The 21,243-nt window shown below is 43.1% G+C and overlaps 1 protein-coding gene across 1 annotated transcript in view; it reads left to right on the forward strand.

The window, feature by feature from the left end:
• slit3 (slit homolog 3 (Drosophila)) overlaps positions 1 to 21,243 on the forward strand; it is a 300,414-nt gene that overhangs the window by 214,354 nt on the left and 64,817 nt on the right. Inside the window, exons 8-14 of the mRNA XM_030062042.1 lie at positions 5,281 to 5,444; positions 7,324 to 7,468; positions 12,106 to 12,177; positions 13,206 to 13,277; positions 14,918 to 14,989; positions 18,719 to 18,862; positions 19,922 to 20,085. Of these exons, the coding sequence (XP_029917902.1) occupies positions 5,281 to 5,444; positions 7,324 to 7,468; positions 12,106 to 12,177; positions 13,206 to 13,277; positions 14,918 to 14,989; positions 18,719 to 18,862; positions 19,922 to 20,085 (833 nt within the window). The remainder of the gene's footprint in view (positions 1 to 5,280; positions 5,445 to 7,323; positions 7,469 to 12,105; positions 12,178 to 13,205; positions 13,278 to 14,917; positions 14,990 to 18,718; positions 18,863 to 19,921; positions 20,086 to 21,243) is intronic.

Below are 21,243 nucleotides of genomic sequence, written 5' to 3' on the forward strand. Positions count from 1 at the left end.
ACAGAGAGATGGATAGTGCAACAAATATGCACACACACACTTGAGTAATGGTAACCCCATTAATACCACAAGAAAGAGCTGCTTAGGCCTATAGTTCAATGTGCTTTGATTCATTAGGGGAAACCTCCAATACTGTTCTTATTATGACCGCAGAAACACACACACACACACACGCACACACACACACACACACACAGAGTTGAGATCCAACAGTAACCCCAGGACAAATCATCCCTCTCTCTCTGATGGATGACGGCTTTGATTTGTGTGCGTGTGTGTGCGTCGTGCAAAAGGCGGGGAGGGGGGGGGGATCTTGCAAGTCACTAAAGCAATGGCACGGCAACTTGTCGGCTCTCTACCCATAATCCCTTGGGACCGTCTGAAAGGCGAACCATCGGTCGCATTCCTTTCGGCCATACTCGACATGAGTCCCACCAAACGAGCATGAGCAGGGAAGGATTTCCTCTCCAAATCAACATGTTGTCGGTGGCTACTTATGCGGTCACGCGAGCCTACTAACAATTCAGAAATGGCCTTTTTGAGTGGGAACACCCTTTCTTTATACACCATGTAGTGCACACACACACACACACACACACACAGAGACACACAGACACTGGAAAAATCTCTTGCCAGAAGACCGTTCATCTTCTATAACATTTTATTGGAGCAAAAATTTGGGCTGCACTTGAGCTTTTGAGCGACAGTGTCTATCAGCAGCCGGTCACATGGCAGCGCTGCTATATTTCCGGCCTCCTGCTGCAACACTGTTGGCACCACAGCCAGAAATCAGACTCTTAAAATTGGATTTCAGGCAGCGCCGCGGCAACAAGGCTGCTATCAGTTTGAGTGCAGAGTTACCAATATCCAGTATCTTTTAATCAGAAGCGCTCCTCTACTTCTGTTTTCTGTCAACACTGAGTGATTGTCTTCACCGCCCACCTCCCTCTCCTCCTTTCTTCTCTTTCCTCCTTTCCTTGTTTCCGATATTTTCCTCTTTCCTCCTCCTGAGTGAGCCCCCCCAGTTCTCGCTCTCTCTCTCCTCTTCTATCGTCAGCCTCCTCTCTCATCCTCCTTTCCCCCGTGCTGTGATCATTCCCTTCCTCCTTCAGCTCCTCCTTTTCCTTCATTCTCCAACACCCCCCCTTCTCTAAATTGTTTCATCTTCCTTCTCTTATTCCATCCTTCCTCTTGTTTTCTGCTGCCTCTTACCATCTGACTACCTCCCTTTTTTCCCTCTCCTGCCCTTCTTCACCACCATCCTACTCCCCCTCCTTGTCTGTCCTTTCTTTCTCTTCCTCCTCCTCGTTGTCCTCCTCCTCCCTGTCTCCTCTGTATTAGTTGTTTTTTTGTCCTGTCTTTCTTCCTACCCTCAGATCCCCCTGCTGAATTTGCTGCTTTTATATATAAAAAAAACAAAAAACGACTCATTCAATCAAATGTTTAGAGATGTCCCTGATTTGATTAGCAGGGAAGTTATAGAAATGTGTGTGTGTGTGTGTGTGTGTGTGTGTGTGTGTGTGTAGGCAAAGCACTTTAAGGTGTCTAATAAAAAGGCTTACCTCCCCTGCCACCTCGGTCTATGACTCTTTCTTTCTACTACTCTTTATCAATTTCTCACTCCCCCCTTACACACATTCACTTTCTCTCTCTCTCTCTCTCTTGCTCCCTCTCTCTCTCTCTGTCTCTCTCTCTCTCTCTTTCTCTCTCTCTTTTCTCCCCCCTTTCTGTCTGTCTCTGCAGCATCCATCTATTCTATTAGCAGTAATGATATCGCCCCATGGTCTCTCTCATTCAGAAACTCATACCAATGAAAAGATTAGAACTCCCACCGCTACTGTGTGTGTGTGTGTGTGTGTGTGTGTGTGTGTGTGTGTGTGTGTGTGTGCATGTGTGTGTGTGCGCGTGTGCGCGCGCTGTGTGTCAGTCACTGTACTAAAGATGTGCCCAGTGCCCCTCTGGTACCAGTGCTAAGAATAAACACGCAGCTTCCACATACAGTTAGACTCACATACATATACACACACACAGACACACACGCACACGAACACGCGCATGTACATGTGCACACACACCACTTTCTCCCTACCCCCTGCCTGTTCCCATTCTCCCTTGTGTTTTAATCCTACTTGTCAGTAATTAAGGCTGAGCCGGGGGTGGGCCAGGACGTGACTATCTCCAGGCGGGGGTCTGACTATAAACTGGATTTATAATGGGAGAGCGGTATTAAAACCCACTGCCCCCGCTGCTAGCATCAATGAGCCCATCTCTGCTCCCTAACAGGATTTGTCCTCTGCTTTATTACAAAGGGAGGCCTGTCTTCTGAAAGGCTAGATAGCCCGGCTGGCATATAATACGCTGACAAGACATTCTGCTGTTCATCCGCCCTCCTCCTCCTCCCCCCGTCTCTCTCTCCCCCTCTCTCTCTCTCTCTCTCTCTCTCTCTCTTTTAAAGTGCCAAATCCAGCCAGTGCAACCGGTAGACAGACAGTGACAGGCGCTGTGAAACTTCATCACGGCGTGGTACAAGACATTTTGTCCAGACGAATTCTGCTCTTTATGGAGCAGCAGCTAACTCATAAATACAAGCTTCATTCGTAGAGTTAATAGCTCAAGCCCCCGACTTCAGTTATAAATCATCGCATTTAACATGATCCATGATCTCTGTTACGTGACACAAAAAAAAAACAAAAAGCGTCCCTGCGCATAAATTGATGTCATTGGATGTATGTATGGAATTAAAAGGGGTTTCCCTGTACAATCGGCATCACATATCCAATAATCTCAACATCGTCATCAAGTGTGCATGAGCTAGAATAATCTGATTGGTTGATTGATCACGGTAGGATATCTGTATATGGGAGCTCAGCCACACACACATCAATGCAGAAGGATACACATTTCAGTGTAAGTGCCGCTGCATTGTTTTTATTGGCACTTTCTATTATGTTTATGTTGTGATCGACTATAGAGTGGCACAAATCCGTTTCAATGACAAGCACAAGCAAATTTGTTACACTACCACAGATTACTTTTTCTTTTCTTGTAATAACTTGCAACCTAACACATTTTGCAAGTAATTCAATTCAAGCAATCAAGGACTTAGTTTTTTTTGTTTTTTTTTTCAAAAAAGCAGGCTGTTCCTTTACATTATTATTTATCCTGAGTCTTTGTTGGCACAAAAACAAATAAAAATTAAATGTCCAAATGTTGTTTCAGAGCAGCGGCTGTGTAGGATTATTCTGGACTCCACCTGTGTTCAGCTCAGCCAATAAACGTTAATGGCAGAGCTGAAGACGGCCAGAGCATCGTGGAAGTGTTCACACCAGTTTGTATTTGGTGACAAACACACAGCCTGTCTGTCGTTCCTGCTATTATCCTGCAGAGTTAATCACAGGAGCAGAAGGCCACGCGGCACACTGATCATAGTGTTAACGCATAAGACTGTCATCATGCACAAGGCTTTGCAAATGACTGTTTTCAGTAAAGCCAAAATACTCTAATTTGTTACCTTTCTCCATACATAACACTGTAATGGAGCACATTGCCTTTAATGGTGGAAAAACTGTAATGTATCGTGTTAAAAAACTTAGAAAAGTAGCATTCCCCAGCAGTGGTTACAAGACAAGACAACGTACCTCTGGGTTTCTCTTATGCCAGATTATGCTAGATGGACTAATGCATAGAGTGATGTATGCAAAATATACAGTATTAAGATGCAGCACAATACAGTGAAATATATTCCACAAGTTTTTATTCGCTCCCTCCCTCTCTTTTGCTTGTCCTTTTATTCACTTTCCCGCTTTAGGTTTTCTCTCCTCTATCTCTATTTCTTTCTCTCTCTCTCTCTCTCTCTCTTGCTTTGACTTTTTCTATCTCTACCTCTCTCCACTCTCTTCATACATGTCTTCATCGTTGTTTCTCTCATTCACCTTCACTTTTGTTCATCTTTTTATTCGTCCTCTCTTTCGTTCACTCTTTCTCCTACATTCCCATCTCTCTGTCCTCTTTTCTCATCTGCAGCTTGTTCACTCCTTCTCTTTCGCTCACTTTCATCCTCCCTCCTCTCTCCATTTCTATCTCTTTCTCTGTCTCAGTTCAGTTTAATTTAGTTAAATGCAATGGTGCTTGGCCATTGATGCTTGGCGCTTCGCATTGCCTTTTAATAAAACATGTTGCCAAAGCAGATCTTTTCTAACATGGGTGATGAAAACAGACATAACACATGAAATTAAACAGAGTGAGCAAATAAAACAAGAAGAACAACTGTACAGTTACACTGTAATGTATGGAAGTAGAGTAACTAAATATACAAGATGTATCTGACACTGTGGCGTGCAGTTACAAAGTCTACAAATTATTTTTCCAAGAATGTCTGGAAGAAGTTTGCTTAGTAAAGAAGTTATGAAGGTTTGGGTTTAATTGGTTGAATTTGGGCCAGAATTATTTTTCTGATTTTGTTGTATTCTGGAAATGTGATGAAAAAATGAATATATATATTTAAATCTGTCTCAACTTATCCTACTGTACTTTACATTTAATTTCTGCTTTTCAAACCATTCTATATTATGATGACCAGTCTCAGTGACAAGTTTAAACTCAATGTCTGCATTTCTCTCTCTCTCTCTCTCTCTCTCTCTCTCTCTCTCTCTCTCTCTCTCTCTCCCTCTCTCTCTCTCTCTCTCTCTCTGCTGCTCCTTTCTGAATGGATTGTGCTTTAGCTGTATGCTAAAGAGAGTTCTATTGTAACAGACTTTGGGGAAATGAGAGCTGAGGATATTAGTCAGTGTGTGTATATGGGTGTGTGTGTGTGGATGTGGGTGTGTGTGTGTGTGTGAGTGCCAGGTATTACTGATGTTGTGGGGACGTAAATCTGTTTACACAGTCATGTTGTGGGGACTCGCGCCCTTAGGGTGGAAGCCCTGTGAAATATAGAGCCTATTTGAATACAGTTCCTAAAAATACATTTAACCCTGATGAGATGCACTGACACCGACTTTTCACCCTCTCCCAAGAGTAAATAATGCGCTCACAAGATGAGCAACGATAATCAGGAGTTAATTGTGTTTTAATCTTTTTTTTTTGTCTTGAACCAGGTTTCATTATGAAAAAGATAACAGAATAAACACACAGGCAGACAAACACCTTCCTGCCAAATAAATAAATAAATAAATAAAAAACATCAATGACTTATCCCTCACCTTGACACACACTCCAAACTTGTTCTCCTCTCACATTCTCTCTCTCTTTCTCTCTCTCTCTCTCTCTCTTCCTCCCCAGTCGTCTGCACTCCAACAACCTCCACTGTGACTGTCACCTCTCCTGGCTCTCTGATTGGCTCAGAGCGAGGCGGGGCTTGGCTCCCTTCACCCAGTGCATGGCCCCCGCCCACATGAGGGGCCTGAACGTCCCAGATGTGCAGAAGAAAGACTTTGTCTGCAACGGTGAGTTGACTCACACCCACACGTACACACTTAACAAACAAGCACTGCAAACACTACAGAAGTTCAACATGGAATAAAGACACATTGTATATACAGTATACACAGTCATTTTTGTAACCATTATCATTATCACAGGAAGCAATTTGATCCATTCGGAATTAACCCTTTATAGGGCAAGTGACTATTTTTGGTAATTTCAAAAATTTTACATATCAGGCCCATCCCCTGTCTCAGTTAGTTCAATAATCATTTGGTCTTCACCCAGCCAATCAGCAAAGATCGCTCTACATCCCAGGTCACATGATTGTGGCATTTGACCAATCTCAATGGATTTGATTTTCTATTACAAAATGAAAATTTTAGAAAATTTTTATAGAAGTAATAAAGTCCTGTCATATTCTCTAATAACAGTATTCTCTAATAAGTATTTCAATGAGTGCCCTATAAAGGGTTAAAGGAAGTTCTTAAAAAAAAAAAAAATGTGGTTTTATTTATTTATTTATTTTTTCCCCTTGACAGACTACCGTTTTTCAACTGTTATGTATATTTTTCTGCCATAAATAAATGATTAAAACTGGCAACTTTTAGATAAGAGAAAAAAAAAAAAAAAAAGCTCTCGCAGGGACGGCGAACAGGCAGAGGCGTGACTCGTCTTGATGCACGTACATTATCACAATGCTTGGAGGGCGATCAGATGGAAAGCCACTATCTGTTACAAAAGTGACCCTTAATTAAACTCTCAGTAACAGTAATGGAGTATTATGCACTATAAAGAGTGGAGTCGTTTAAACGTGTGCTCCTGTTGACAGTGGAGACTTTACAGCACCAAACCAGAGGCATACAGTGCAGAGAGTGTAATTAACCAAAAGGCCAGAATGAAAAGCGGTGGTGTTATCACCTACAGTACAGACAGTACAGCAGTGTCTTTATACCACTGGAAGAATTACACAGTATGGAGAGCGTAATCAGCTAAAAGGCCAGTATAAGAGCAGCGGTGTTATCAGGTTCAGATAGTATAGGGAGTGTTTATAGGGCTCTGATTCAGCTCTCTGTGCTAATAGACTGTCAGGCTGCTCTCTCTTTATTAGCCTCCAGCCTCGTCTTTCTGCCTACATGCTCTATACCAGACCTCTCACAACACCTCGCTCATTTCCCCTCCCGTAAGCATCAATAACAGACCTCCCTCTGTCTCTGTCTGTCTTTCTTTCTTCCTTTCTTTCTCCTTCTTTCTTTCTTGTGTGTGTCCTGCCACCCCTAAAAACATAATTAATCTCAATCCTCTACTTTTTGTTCTTCCCTATTTACTTCTCCATCTTTGCCTTTATCGCCCCCTTTTCTCCTGTTTCTTGTCTCTCTCCGTCCCACCGTCCCGTCCGCTCTCCTTTCTTACCTCCATATCCTTTCCACTGCTTTTTCTCTCTCTCTCTTCCTCCTCCTATCCCATTTTCTCCCTACCTCTCCCCTATTTGTTTATCTGCATCTCGTTAGGCCGTATTTTTTAGTCTTGTCACGGCACAAAATGCTCTGAAACACCATTTAGACCGTCATGCCCTCTTAAACCTAGACTAATATAATTGTTTGAACATTAGCAGCCTCTTAGGACAGGATGACCCACTGCACCTGTTCAGTAGGAAAAAACTTTTGGATTATCCGCAAAAAAAAAACAAACTTTATCAAACAGTTACATGTAAAAGTAGAATATATAAAGCAAACAAAATTTCATAATACAGTTTCACAGACTGTTTTGACATACCTGTGACTAAACAAAAATTACGAAAATTACAATTTTACAATATTCCTTGTTTACTAAATGGTTATTATCAGTGCAATACATCAGAAAACCGGCATACTGGTGTAACTCTGATCTCTGCCCAAGCAGGTCCGGCCCAGTCGGAGGCAAGGACTTGTGTTCCACAGGTAGCCGTGTGTCCGCCCAGCTGCAGCTGCAACAACAACATAGTGGACTGCCGGCGTAAAGGCCTCACCGACATACCAGCCAACCTGCCTGAGGGCATCGTGGAGATGTAAGCCTGCCCCGAGCTCTTTTTTTCTCTGCAGATGCTGCACACTTTCCATACATATGTACGGTGTTGCACCTTATTTATATGACGCATTTGCACATCATGTATTTTTGCTGTACTGAAAGCCTACATGAAATCTCATTTGCCTTGTCTTTGTGTGAAAGGCAGACGTCGCAGAGAAAGCGTCATTCATGTTGTTTCGGGGGAATTTCTGGTCATATTTCTTCTTAAGGTGACACTTCAGCTGTGAAGTTAGGAGTGCAGTTTGTTTGTTGTTAGACAGACCAAATATGGAGAGAACAAACAAGAAACTCAGTGACTGTGTGCCTTCCTGGTGAATTTACATTTATAACTTGGGCGTTTAAGGTAGAGGTGATATGAGAAAACAAAGTTATGCCACATGCACACACATAAACACACACACACACACACACACATACACACGCTCTACAAATATGACTGTTGTTTCTAGGCACTCCATGTGGACAGGTAGGTGGCTGATTCATCATTATGAGCTAGGCCTTAAGTCTCACCTTTTCTGTGTGTGCAGTGTGTGTGTGTGTGTGTGTGTGTATAAGAGAGAGACAGGTTTACAAGTTTTGTGAGCTTCCATATGGCATCTTGTTTTAGACTGCAACCCTTGCTCTCAACACACTCCTTCCCCCTCTGTCTCTCTCTTTCTTTCTCTCTATCTACTCATCCATCTCTCCTTCTCTTTCACTCTCTCTCATACACACACACACACACACACACACACACACACACAGAGTGGGACGTGTTTGATATCCGTATTGATCGCTGTACCCTGTTTGTTTGTACAGAGGACAGCTGCTTGATTGCTCTGTGAGTAAAGGAGCAATTCTCCCCCGCAATGCTGCGCCAATACTGCTATACCACCCCAGCATAAGTAATATGGACACACAAGCGTGCATACACACACACACACACACACACACACACACACACACACACACACACACAGAGCAACGCACATGCACATGCATCTACATGCATGTATTTTGAGATAGATACACACTTGAAGAAATATACACACTAGAGCATGAATGCGTTTTTGCACATACACATTCTGGTAGGATCAGACACACACACTGCATTATGAATGAGGCACACACACCTAGGTACACATATTCTGATGAGATCTGCACAACATACTTATACACATGTGCACACACACACACACACACACAAACACACATACACACACACGCACGCACAGAGAATTAAGTTTGGATCTATTACAATGAATGCTGTTGCTGCAGCCAAAAACAATAGAACATAATAGGATGATGTATTGTCAGTCCTCCAATAGTGACAAAGTCATCTCTCTGCATGCTGGTGGCAAGGATCATTGCCAAGAAGTGTGTGCGTGTGTGTGCGTGTGTGCGTGTGTGTGTGTGTGTGTGTGTGTGTGTGTGTGCATTTGCTAGAGGGCTAATCTATATTTATACTATAAATTTGCATGAATTTATGTGTATGTGTTTGTGAGTGTGTGGCTCTCTGAGGTGTATGCAAGTGTGTGTGTGTTTGCATGTGCAAGCACGTGCATGTATATTATGCAAGTTCGCGCTAATAAATGTCATAACTGTCACCTCAAGACAAATATATGCATCAAGTTATTTACCTGAACATATTTGTCTCAAAGTGTTTTGCTTTAATAGACCAACAAAGGACATAAATGGAGAGTGTGTGTGTGTGTGTGTTTGAGTGAGTGTGTGTCAGTGTGCGTGTGTGTGTGTGTGCACTCACCCTATACACATTCACCTGCCAAGCCAATCTCCTGTTTCAATCTGTTGTTTAACCAGACAATCGCTCAGCCTCCTCACCTTATAGATCTTTTTATATTGCCCCTTAAAACGTCTCTCCCTTTACACATCCTTTGATATTGAGCCTCTAAGCGTCTTTGTCTCAACCTTGTTTTACTGCTCCCAGATATGATTTAAAACTTGTTGTGTGTGCAGATTGTCTTTGTCAGTGTCTGGATGTTCTTGATTTCTTTTGACCCCCGAGTCCCAATGAGTGTTGTTGGCTGCTGTGTGTGAGTGTGTTTGGAGGGGCGGGGGGTTACTGGGGAAGCCAAGCTGTGAAACAGGCACCTGTAAGGGGGCTCGTTGTATCGGACGCCAAGGCCACGTAAGCGTTTCATTTTAAAAAACACCAGTTACCGGGAAGGAGTCGCAAAGTGGTGCAATAAATTCAAACAAATTGCATTTAAACCCAGCAAAAGTGATGAAGACTTGCTTTGGAGCCTCTATTATAAAGTATATTGCCCATATTAGGCGGCGAGGTGACTTACAGCGCAGTTAAAGATGACCGGCGATGCAAGACCAAGAGAATTGATTTGTATTTTTTTTTATTGGAATATCTGAGGAAGCCACTGCTGGTAACCAAGCGAGTTCAGTAAAGTATTGAACAATAACATCTGGAGCTTGACAGGAGCAAGCTAAGCTTTTCTGGAAATGATTTAGAGGTGATTTGCAAGGAATTACTTCATGTTTAATTCAATAACTACATTTATTTATTTTATTTTTTTACCTCTCAGCATAGTTTTACAGGCCTCACTAAAGCTAATACTAAATAGATTTTACACTATGGATGGAAGAATGGGTGACTGGAGGGATGGATACAGGTGTCGAGGTCTGGGAGCCAAGGGAGGAGAGAGGAGAAGAGAAGGAGAAAGGAATGGAGAGCGGAGGTCAAGAGGAGGACAGGGAGTTGTGGGGTGAAGAGGAGAAGAAGAAGAAGAAGAAGAAGTTTGGATTAGTTCCCATTTATCATTCTGACAGCTGACCCTGTTACTGGCCTTGGGACCTCAGCGCATCCTCCTCCTCTGCTCTTATTTCTCCTCTCCTCTCTTCTCCTCTGCTCTCCTCTCCTCCCCTCTCTCCTCTCACACGCCTTCTCCCCTCATGAAAAACGGTAACAGAACAGAAGTGAAGAATCCATGAGCTACATAAATTAATGTGTCCGTCTAGACCGTCCAGAGAGCGGAAACTAAACTAAGTTTCGCCGATCGTGGGCTGTAGGCCCGGCTCTGATGGCTCCCAATGTGATAATAATATAACCAGTATGCTGTAATGAGTCTGCAGTCTTCCAGGGAAAGAAATGTAATAAATTCCCTTTGGCCCTAGGCTGGAAAAAGCTCAGGAACCTATAGGCTGCGTTCATGAATACTGTCTGACTTTACATTTTAAGAGGAGAGCGATCTGGCAGATTTACAAAAGTTTCAGATCGAAATATATCAGTTATAATTGGGAGCATCAGAGTATGAATATACGTTGCCTGCTGCACATTAAAAGTGTTAAAAGTCATTTATTTTGTCTATTTTGTTGACAGCAAGTTGAGCTACTTACCGAGATGTCATACTTAAGAAATACACAAATACACAAGAGGGAGCACTACTGTATAGTGTGCAGTATTGCAGCTGATACGCCGCAGCCTTGAATAGCACAGCCTCAAGTGTATTCTTGCGATTATACAACACTTTCATTATTCTTTCATTATTGATTTTTCATGAGGAGATGCTGACAAAACGATTCCGCAAAGACAAATGGCTCCGTTTACCGTGTGGCTGCTTAGATTGTTGCTAAGCAGCATCATGTGACAAAGGCTTGTGATAAACCTGATAAATTTATTTGACTCGCCACGCGTGCTTTTCACCCAGTCGGTAAATGCATTCACTGCCCAGGGCGTCTGCTTTTTTTTTCCAGAGCATCCACATCCTCATCAAGGATTTCAATAAACTCTTAAGTCACGCTACTTTTGATTGGAGGCTGGTTATCAGTTTTTAGGTTCTTTTTTGAGTTCTCTAATGTTATGTTTCCAAGACCTATCGACTTTGTAATATCATTGTAATTCTTTGCTGCAGCTGTTACTTTGTATCAGCTGCAACAGTTCAAGAGGTCAACGGCTTTTGTATTCGCTTATTTACAGGTAATGAAGGCAAACAAGGCTGAGTAATGCATTCACCGAAATGTGGTCTAGGAGATTTTTGGCGCTCGAGAGAAGCCTCCCAGCCATCAGAATGCAAGATTGGAATTGACCGTGATGCAATCTGCTCTATCTACTCCTCATACCCTAACAGCCGTTGTAATCAACAGTCCAGTTTCTGGTGCAAGAGAGAGATTTGTTGAGTTGGTGCGGTTTTCTAGAGAGCAGGTCCCGTGTAAGCTCATTACTGCCACGTCACAAAACCAGACTCAACATTTCACACCAAGCGACCTTGACCGGCCCTCGGTGCAAATCACAAGCCAGCCCCCTGGAACATTTTGTCAATAATAATAACAATAAAAAAAAAAAAAAAAAAAAAATCTTAATCAAACAGTCAACACTTGCACAGTTTTGTGATTGGCTAAGGTTATGGGGTAAACAACGCCTCATGAAAATAAAAGAGTTCTCCGTCCTTGGTGGAATTAGACATTGAACGGTGAAAAATTACATACACGGGATTTGTTGTTGAAGGGCGTATGCATCATTTTTCTCTCATCGGGGTGATTCTGGGAGATGTGTCGCAGCAAGGCATTTGATTTATTCTTTTTTCATATTTTGGCAGAAAGGTGTGTTAAAAATCAAGTCTCTCTCTCTCTCTCTCTTTGTGTCTCTCTCTCTCTCTCCCTCTTCAGTCGTTTGGAGCAGAACTTGATTAAGAGTGTCCCAGCAGGAGCCTTCTCTGCCTACAAGAAGCTCAAGAGGATGTGAGTCTGCCTGCATAAAGCACACACACACACACATTCACAGACATTCACAGACACACACACACACTAACACAAGGGTGCAAATGAATGCACACACTCAGGACGGGACACACACACACACACACTCATATATTCTCATGCAAGGGCACACTTGAACTCACACAAGGCCTCGGCTGCAAATAAAATGCAATACAATACAAATGTATATATATTCTTTCACTGCGACCACACAAATATATGCATATGCCTAATCTGACAAGTGCACACACACACACACACATACACACATACACACACACACTCACAGAACGACGTGCTCCCCTTCTCCACCTCTCTCACACATCCGCAGACAGAGGGCTCACTGGTGAAAAAAATGTCTTATCATGCAAATGCCTGGAAATGCCAGACTTGCAGACTTATGCAAGGTTGTAGGGTTATCCACTCACACACACACACATGCACACACACACACACGCACATACTCACACACACACACGCACATACTCACACACACATACGCAGACATGCACACACAGATGGAGTTCTAGCCTCACCTCAACAGAAGTGTTAAATAATATATCTTACAGCAGTGGAAGTGAGTGACATGAACTGCACTTAACATGCCACTGCTCTGCTTCCTCTCTCTCTCTCTCTCTCTCTCTCTCTCTGTCTCTCTCTCTCTCTTACTCATTTGCTCTCTTTTCTCTCCCTTTCACTCAGTGTTGTTGTGCCTCCTCCTGCTGCCTCTCTCTCTCTCTCTCTCTCTCTGTCTCTCTCTCTCTCTCACCCATTTACTTACACATTCAGTCACTCTCACCATTTTTTTTTTTTAACATACTTGTCTTCTTGCCTTGACCCCTCTTGATGTATTCTGTCACGATCATTTGTCAGACAGTTCTAGGACATTCACAGAGACTGAACTCCATTAATGTGTGTTACACTAATACACTCTCTCTCTCTCTCTCTCTCTCTCTCTCTCTCTCTCTCTCTCCCCCTCTCTCCCTCTCCCCCCTCACTGCCTCCCCCAGTGATTTGAGTAAGAACCAGATTTCTGACATTGCAGCCGATGCGTTCAGTGGCCTTCGCTCACTCACCTCACTGTAAGTATAACACACGTGCACAGAGGTGTGTGTATGCGTAAAGACACACACATGCAGGCAGGCTTGCACAGATGCACACACAGTCAGATGGGAGCGTAACTGAGTTTCTAGGCATTTAGCAAATAGGAATGTGTTGCTGCTGTCGATGCTGACAGATACAACACAATGCAGTGAGGTGTGTGCATGTACTGTATGTGTATCTGCATATAGGTCTGTGTGTGTGTGCGCGTGTGTGTGTGTGATCGAACAGTGTCTCTGAGGGCGAGTGTGATAGAACATGAAGGACAGTTTAATTTGAATCAATCTGGAGCATGAAACAGACAGACAAGAAGGGGCAGACAAGGTGAACTCTGCAGGGTGTTAACACTGGACACACACATGCACATGCACACACACACACACACACACACACACACACACACACACACACATCCAGTCAAGTCATTTGGGCAGGAAATGTCACTGAGTGGCACGACTTATGAGGCTCAGGCCAGCTGAGGCGTGATGTAGCAAAATATAAAACTACTCAAGTGAATTAAATGACTGCAGCTGCCATACAAAGTACACCTCAAACATGTTTTCGGGGTTTGACAATCAAATACGATGAATGGTGCACAGCAGCATGCACGCTGAGGAAAGCCTTACTTTAAAGGAAAAAAAAAAATCTGACAAAAATGTTACAAATATAAAAACCTAGGGGAAAACCAGTAACCCCTGTAACACTGTGTTTCTTCTGAGGGCGGACAACTTTTCTTCTTTGATTGTTGTACTTCTTTGGCTCCACTCACCAAAGTAGTTTCTCCAGCTGGGTGAGCACGATGGCTTTTCACTCCTTGCTGATATATTCAGGATTTGCCTTGCCTTTTAAAAGAAAGTCTTTGGTGGTGGTATCAGTAATGGATTTACGTGGGGGATGTGCTGGGCTGAGGACCTCTTAAGAAAACACAGCAACCTGCAGTGATAAAAGAAAATTTATATAGACGCATTATGCAAGGAAATACAGTTCAGAGTCACGTTGGCCATTTCGGTTCACATTTGTGCCGTAAGCTTTAGCTTTAGAGCATTAAAAATTCCCGCTGTTTTACAGTAGAGGAAGCAAAACATGACAGCTAATATTACATGCTAAAATGTGAGTTTAAACTTGGGTGCTCCCGGAATTGTATAATTTGTGGTTTGGATGGAAATCTACAAGTGTGCAACAAGTATGCATGCTGCAAGGATCTCATTCAGCAGTTTTTAGCAATTATTTGCTGTTTATTGCAAAGCACATGGCATAAATTACAGTAAGCAGGACTCGGTGAGCAGGGTGGCCGGGTGGTTAGCAAAACGAACCTGCAACAGAAAATGTACAGCTTTAGTCGCCATAACAGCATCATCAACTCTGAAGGGTCATTAAACAAGACAGTGAAATCCTAACTGTTCACTTATTGGAAGAAAGTGTTCACAAAAAGATAGAAATGCGCTTTAGTACGATGAGGAGACATAGGAGAGCACAGGTTGTGGATGTTTGATGTAGAACCATGCTCTTGTCAGGTTCAGAAGGAACAGTATCTTTAAATAGTGAAAGCATTTTCACACATGGGAAAACCCTGTATTTACTGTAGCATCTGATATGTTATTGTGAAAACTGCTCTGTGCAGGGTGCTGTATGGCAACAAGATCACTGAGCTGCCCAAAGGATTGTTTGATGGACTGGTTTCCCTGCAGCTGCTGTGAGTACCGATTCTGTGTCCATGTGTGGGTGTGTGGCTGCGTGTGTGCATGTGCATGTGTGTGTGTGTGTGTGTGTGTTTGTGTGTGTTGGAGCATGTGTGTGTGTGTTTGTACAGTGTGTTTTTATGTATTTTATGTATCTGTTTGTGTGTGTGGTCCCCCCCAGCAGGAGAAAACAAACTGAAATACATTATTCAGTAAACAAAAGAACATCACAGACAGGCTGAAATACTCAGGAAGCACAATACTTGTTTTGACTTGGGAACAATACAGTCCATAATGCTCCCTGGAGAAATGCAGCTAGATTTACACTGTATTTTTTAAATAAATGTATATATTGTACATCTATTTTTCCATAATTTTATGCCATAATGCTTTAGGGGACTCCATGAAATTGCATTTTGCCTCCTTGATGTTGTGCATTTCCTGTTCTAACGCTTCATTTGGGCAGATCTCATCAGCTCAAGTCCAAAAGTGGCCAACTCGTATTCTTCAGTTTGTGTTTTTATTTTTATTGTATGCCCTTTCGGTTGTCAAGAAGCTAGGCCAATGACGTCATCCAGATGTTAGATCCACATGTATCCAGTCAATCACAATTCATAACTCTGGTTTAACAGAACCTAACATTGAAGATGTCAGTACTTTTCCAGGTGGTAAACGTGGAAATTTCTGCTTTACGAGTTGACAAAGACCGCCCGAACGCACCACGAGAAGATGTCGGGGTGGGGTGTGAGATGGAGAGGGATCATTCAAAAGTAGAAATCAATAGGATATCGATAGGCTAGTTAGAAAGAGACACAGTTTTATTTGATGGAGTGGGTGGGGATTTTTTTCTACTGAGGCAGCTAAAGGTCACTATTTAGAGTACACTGTTCTCCAGAAAGTAAAAGTAATGGGAATTCCGGGCTTTGAAAAACCTGGAGTTGGCCTCTTAAAATCCCTAAAAACAGAAGACAGATCATATAAAAGCATCTTGTCATCCGGTGACTCAAGTTACCCACTAACCTTTTTGAGCCACCTACCAGAATTTGCTCGCATTGTCTGTTAATTTGACACTAATAAACTGAATCCACTTGGATCCGTGCCGCGCGCAGACTTGGCACCGTTCATGTTTTGTCTTGTACGTGATTGTGTGTGATTACGGTAATTTAGTGACACCTAGGCACAAGCAAGTATTATCTGGCTGCATTAGCTTCATACCAGTAATCACAGCGAAGAACGGCCTCGTGGGTATTATTGCATTAAAGTATATGGCACATGAGCTACGCGTATGTCGCAGGCCTGGTGGTGCCGGTGGTGATAAAACCAGAGCATCAAGCGCTTCACTGTTCACCTGTAATCACAGGACAGAACGTCCTCGCAGGAATTATTACAACAGCACAGGAGCAGCCTTTGTAGAAATCCCTCCTCATGCATTTATCTTCCGTCTATGCTGCATCCTGTGTGTGTGCGTGTGTGTGTGTGTGTGTGCAGACAATTCTCTCTTGGATGCTTAACAAGAACCAAATTAGTACATTGTAGCACAAAACTAAATCTTGCTCAGTAGTTATTAAATGGTTCCGTGTACTGTTCAGTAGCAAAAAGAGGGCAGGAGAGTTTGATTTCTTTTCTGTAAATACTTCCTCTCGGGGATGGAGTCAAACTGCAGCAATAGTTCAGCATGCAGTATAAAGTCTGATTTGTGCAACGGCCACGTCGGTACTGTATCCGGCATATGGTCCTTGCAAATGCCGCAGTCCACTGCAGAAACAGCTAATGTTCTGGGCTTTTCCATCGTAAAGTGAAGTGAAGCAGAGAGAATGAGGATGAGTGAATCTAACCCACAAACACCTTTTACGAGCCTAGGCAGATCATTTGGATGCATGGTGCAGAGACAGAGAGAGAGAAGGAAAGAGAGAGAGAGAGAGGGAGATGGATGGATAGCAAGAGAGTGAGACAGTAGGAAGACAGACAGGGTGGGAAAAGAAGCAGGTGACTCGAAAGAGACGACGCAGAGGGATGTGGAGTGTGTGTTTTCTTGTCCAAGTACAGTTATTTCTAGCACATCATTACCATTTAAATAGCCCCTGATTGGAGAATCATATCCCTCATGCCTTTGACATGATACTGCAGACATAAAACACTCGTTTAAAATACTAGTGTTTTGTGTTTGTGTGTTTGGCTGCGTAGTAGGATAGTTTTAGACTGTGTGTGTGTTTGTGTCTGATTCAATTAATGAATTAATAAAGTCGTGAATGACTAGTTTTACAGTCATGTCTCCCCACATCGGTGGTCAGTGCCACATTAAGAGTGTGTGGCACGTCTAACCAACGCAAAGATGCTGCCTGGAGGGTTGGCTCTTGCTCAGCAGGCGTGGGGGCGGGGATGTGTCTTTTGACATTTCAGCACTGACAGAGGAAAACCTCCTATCGCCAGGAAGGTGATCAGTTTATCAGGGAGTTGGCAGATTTTCACACATGCTGAATTATCCTTTAACGTTTCAGTAGGTTTTCACAGGCATTGAAGCTTACTCGGTGCACGGAGGGGCGAGTAAACCTCCAATTCACATCAAAAATTTGACTTACGTGGTTTCCACGTGTTGGCGAAGATGTGTTTATTGCTTTGTATAGCTACCATCCACTGTTTATATTGTCTGTGCTGCTTTGTTTTACTGGTGCAGTTTCAAGTAATTAGTTCCCCCTGTGAGCTGCCTAATGAGGCGTGGATATGTCGCAGAGCAGCATGTGTGTGTGTATGTGTGTGTGTGTGTGTGTGTGTGTGTGTGTGTGTGTGTGTGCATGCGTTCATATGTGTTTTTTCATGTGTGTGTGTGTGTTTGTGTTTGTTGAGTGCGGGCGCTCGTTAGGATGGCTTGAGATGATTAAGCTCAGCCGCTGTACCAAGTTAGTCACCTGTCAGACAATGAGAGAGGAAAAAGAAGAGATAGAGAGAGAGAGAGAGAAAGAGAAAGTGAGCGTGCTAGAGAACAAAAATGTGAGAGATAAAATAAAATAGCGAATGAAAAAAGAGGGAGTGTGTGTGAGAAAGACAGTGAAAAGATGGAGGGAGAGACAGGGGAAGAGAAACAGGGGAAATACTTGACAACACGGTTATATTAGCTAATGAAGGGGAGCTGTGAAAGGCGGGAAGGGTTGTAGGGAAGGAGGAGAGGAGCAGGCTGCAAAACATTTCCTGTCATTTACCTGATATTTCTCTCACATTTCTCATTTTCCCTGTCTCCTTCTCCTCTATTTTGCCTGTCAGCCTGTCTCCCCCTCTTACGTGTCTATCTGTATCACTCCAAATTAAATTTTCACCTGTCCTTTCTCTGTCTCACCCCATTTTTCTTCCATCACCTCCTCCTTCTTCAACCTCCTCTCCTCTCCCTCTCTCTCTCTCATCAAAACAAGATATTAAACCGGCAGCCAACAGTAGCTATTCTCTGCCAGTAGAGAAAGTGAATATATACTGCAATTTTCAGATTCTTGTGTCATTGCCAAAAAAAAAATATATATATATAATCATGATTATGTGGAGAAGGGGAAGGGCGATGGGCAGAGAGAGGCAAAGAAATGGTAAGAGATGAAGAGAGCGGCGCTTTTGAAGTGGAATGATATGTGTGGCCTGAGGAAAATCATTTCTGTCATCATCTGCATTGTCTTTATTGTTTGTCTGGTGCGCAAAGTTAAATGAATAAACTGAACATGGCTCAATAAATAATGCTGACTCTGTCTCCCCTTGTGGTTCAGGCTGCTAAACGCCAACAAAATCAACTGCCTGAGAGTCAACACCTTCCAGGACCTGCAGAACCTCAACCTGCTCTCGCTGTACGACAACAAGCTACAGACGATCAGCAAAGGGCTGTTCACTCCTCTCCGCTCCATCAAGACCCTGTAAGTGCTTAGACCTGCATGTCCGGTGAAAACCTCGTATCTCTAAAATGTCAACTTCTCATGAGCTGAAGGAAGAAAAAAACAGGTCCTATTTTTGGGGATGCATTATTGAGCTTATCCTGTAGGCTTTTGAAATGACCTGAAGTGTTTCAGAATTTGAGTAACTTCGCCGACTATATGTTTGAACATTTTAATGGCAAATTTTGACGAGATGTCACTTGACCTCTCGATGCTTCGCAGTCTTCTTTGGGTGCTTTCACATGTGCACTCCACTTGATTCGAGCCCTGGTCTGTTTTCCTCCTTGCTGCAGTTCATTTAGACAGATATGAGCACAGCAACTGCACTCGGACGTGGACCAAAACAATCAGCTCGAGACCACTTGCAAGGGATGTGGTTTCGGACCGGTTCCAAGCAAACCCCCAGTGTAGTCTGATCACGTTGAGCTACAATTCGACCCGACTGCACGAAGTGAACCAAACATACTACGTTTTATTATTACAGGTCGTGGCAGAAATGCGTTGGCTCACTTTCTGTGGTTATACATCTGATTGCAACACATTTTCTTTGGAAAGATTGGATTAGCACAACCCAGAGGCTTAATAAGCAGACATACTGACATTTTCCAAAGGAGGATTACCACAAGTATCCCCAAGTGTAACTGTGACACCTGCTTTGTGTCGTCCATGCACCTTTGATTCAATTCTATGCTTTGTTTACATTTTCTGCCAGTCTATATTTCTGACCACCAAATAACAGAATTTTGTACATTTCCAGCCCTGCCCCTCCCCACATGCCCAAATGTTTTCTGTTTTCTGGTCTGCTTAACCTTGCACAGTGTGAAACTAAATTGGACCAAATAGAAAATAAACTAAAAGTATCAATTTCACTCTGATTAGGCCCCAACAGATGGACTAATATGTGAAAAAGTGCTCTTTATCAACTTTTAACCTATTCCTTCACTGATTTCCGTCTTTTATCTCCTGTACGCCAACCATTCTGTCCTCCTCTTTCTCTTTTTTCCCCCTCCACGTCTGTCTTTCTCTCACTCTCTCACTCAGTCATCTGGCCCAGAATCCCTTTATGTGTGACTGTCACCTGAAGTGGCTGGCTGACTATCTGTTTGACAACCCCATCGAGACGAGCGGGGCGCGCTGCAGCCACCCGAGACGGCTGGCCAACAAACGCATCAGCCAGGTGAAAGGCAAGAAGTTCAGATGCACAGGTAGGCAATTACCACACGCATACAGCCACACACACACACACGCACACATGCATGCGTGCGCTCAGTTACCTCTGAGGATTAACAGACATAAATCAATATGGATAAAGGCAAGAAGTTCAGATGCACAGGGAAAGCAGTCAAACATATGCAGTATCACTTTTATAAAAAAGTCATGCATATATTTGTACACCTACAAAAGTGTTGGTACATGCAGGGAAGTGGTAACTGGTGGGTTTACACACACACACACACACACACACACACACACATCTCTCTATGTCTCTCTGGTAGTATAGTGTATTACTGTTGTTTTCTTAGATATGAGCCATGGGTTTTACTAATTACAACCGAGACCAATTCAGTATATTGAAGAAACACAATAACTAACTCAGCAGGGACTGGCCATAAACTGTGGTCGCCCACTGTGTGTGTGTGTGTGTGTGTGTGTGTGTGTGTGTGTGTGTGTGTGCCTCTGTCCTTTGTTTTCCGAGTGTTAAATAATATGCTTTTTTATGTCTCACTGCAAAATGAATTTTTAAAAGCCCCCCTCCAGTCATCTCACAAACGATTTGAAATTTTTAGTAAGTAATGGCTGCAAGCGAATCAAGGAAAACTAAGAGTAAGAAGTGCGGTGGCTGTAAATTCCCACTCTGACTCATCTGTTGCACCTTAATCTTAATAGTGCGATGATCTTTCTTCAGAAGCGCTAAGACATTTAAATGCAGCCTCTGGAGGTGGCCCTGAGTTTGTGTTTATGGTATTTTTCTTTACTAACAGCAATATCCTTTATTACTTACAGTGAGCCGCTGTGTAGGAGCCTGTTAGAATTAGGTCCACGACACCTATAAAAATGCAGCAGTAGGCTGATGGGATGAAACGGAGAGCGGAGAACATGTTGGACAGATGGGGAAGAGCGATGTTATGACAAACATGATGGCCCTACAAACTCTAACACTGTGGTTTCTGTCACAGTCAGCTCATCTGGATCAGTGCGCTCTGATAAATTTGCTTGTTTTCTAAAATGGTGTGTCACAGCCTAGCTTGGGCAGACGATAAATAGCATAACGGATGCTAGGGGTGGTCGCTTTCATCCAAAGCACTTTTGCAGTATAATGAGCGCATGCATTTTTAGCGTGGACAGTCCCAGTGGTAAACAAA

Source organism: Myripristis murdjan, chromosome 10, assembly GCF_902150065.1.
Source record: "Myripristis murdjan chromosome 10, fMyrMur1.1, whole genome shotgun sequence".
In the NCBI taxonomy this organism is placed as follows: Eukaryota; Metazoa; Chordata; class Actinopteri; order Holocentriformes; family Holocentridae; genus Myripristis; species Myripristis murdjan.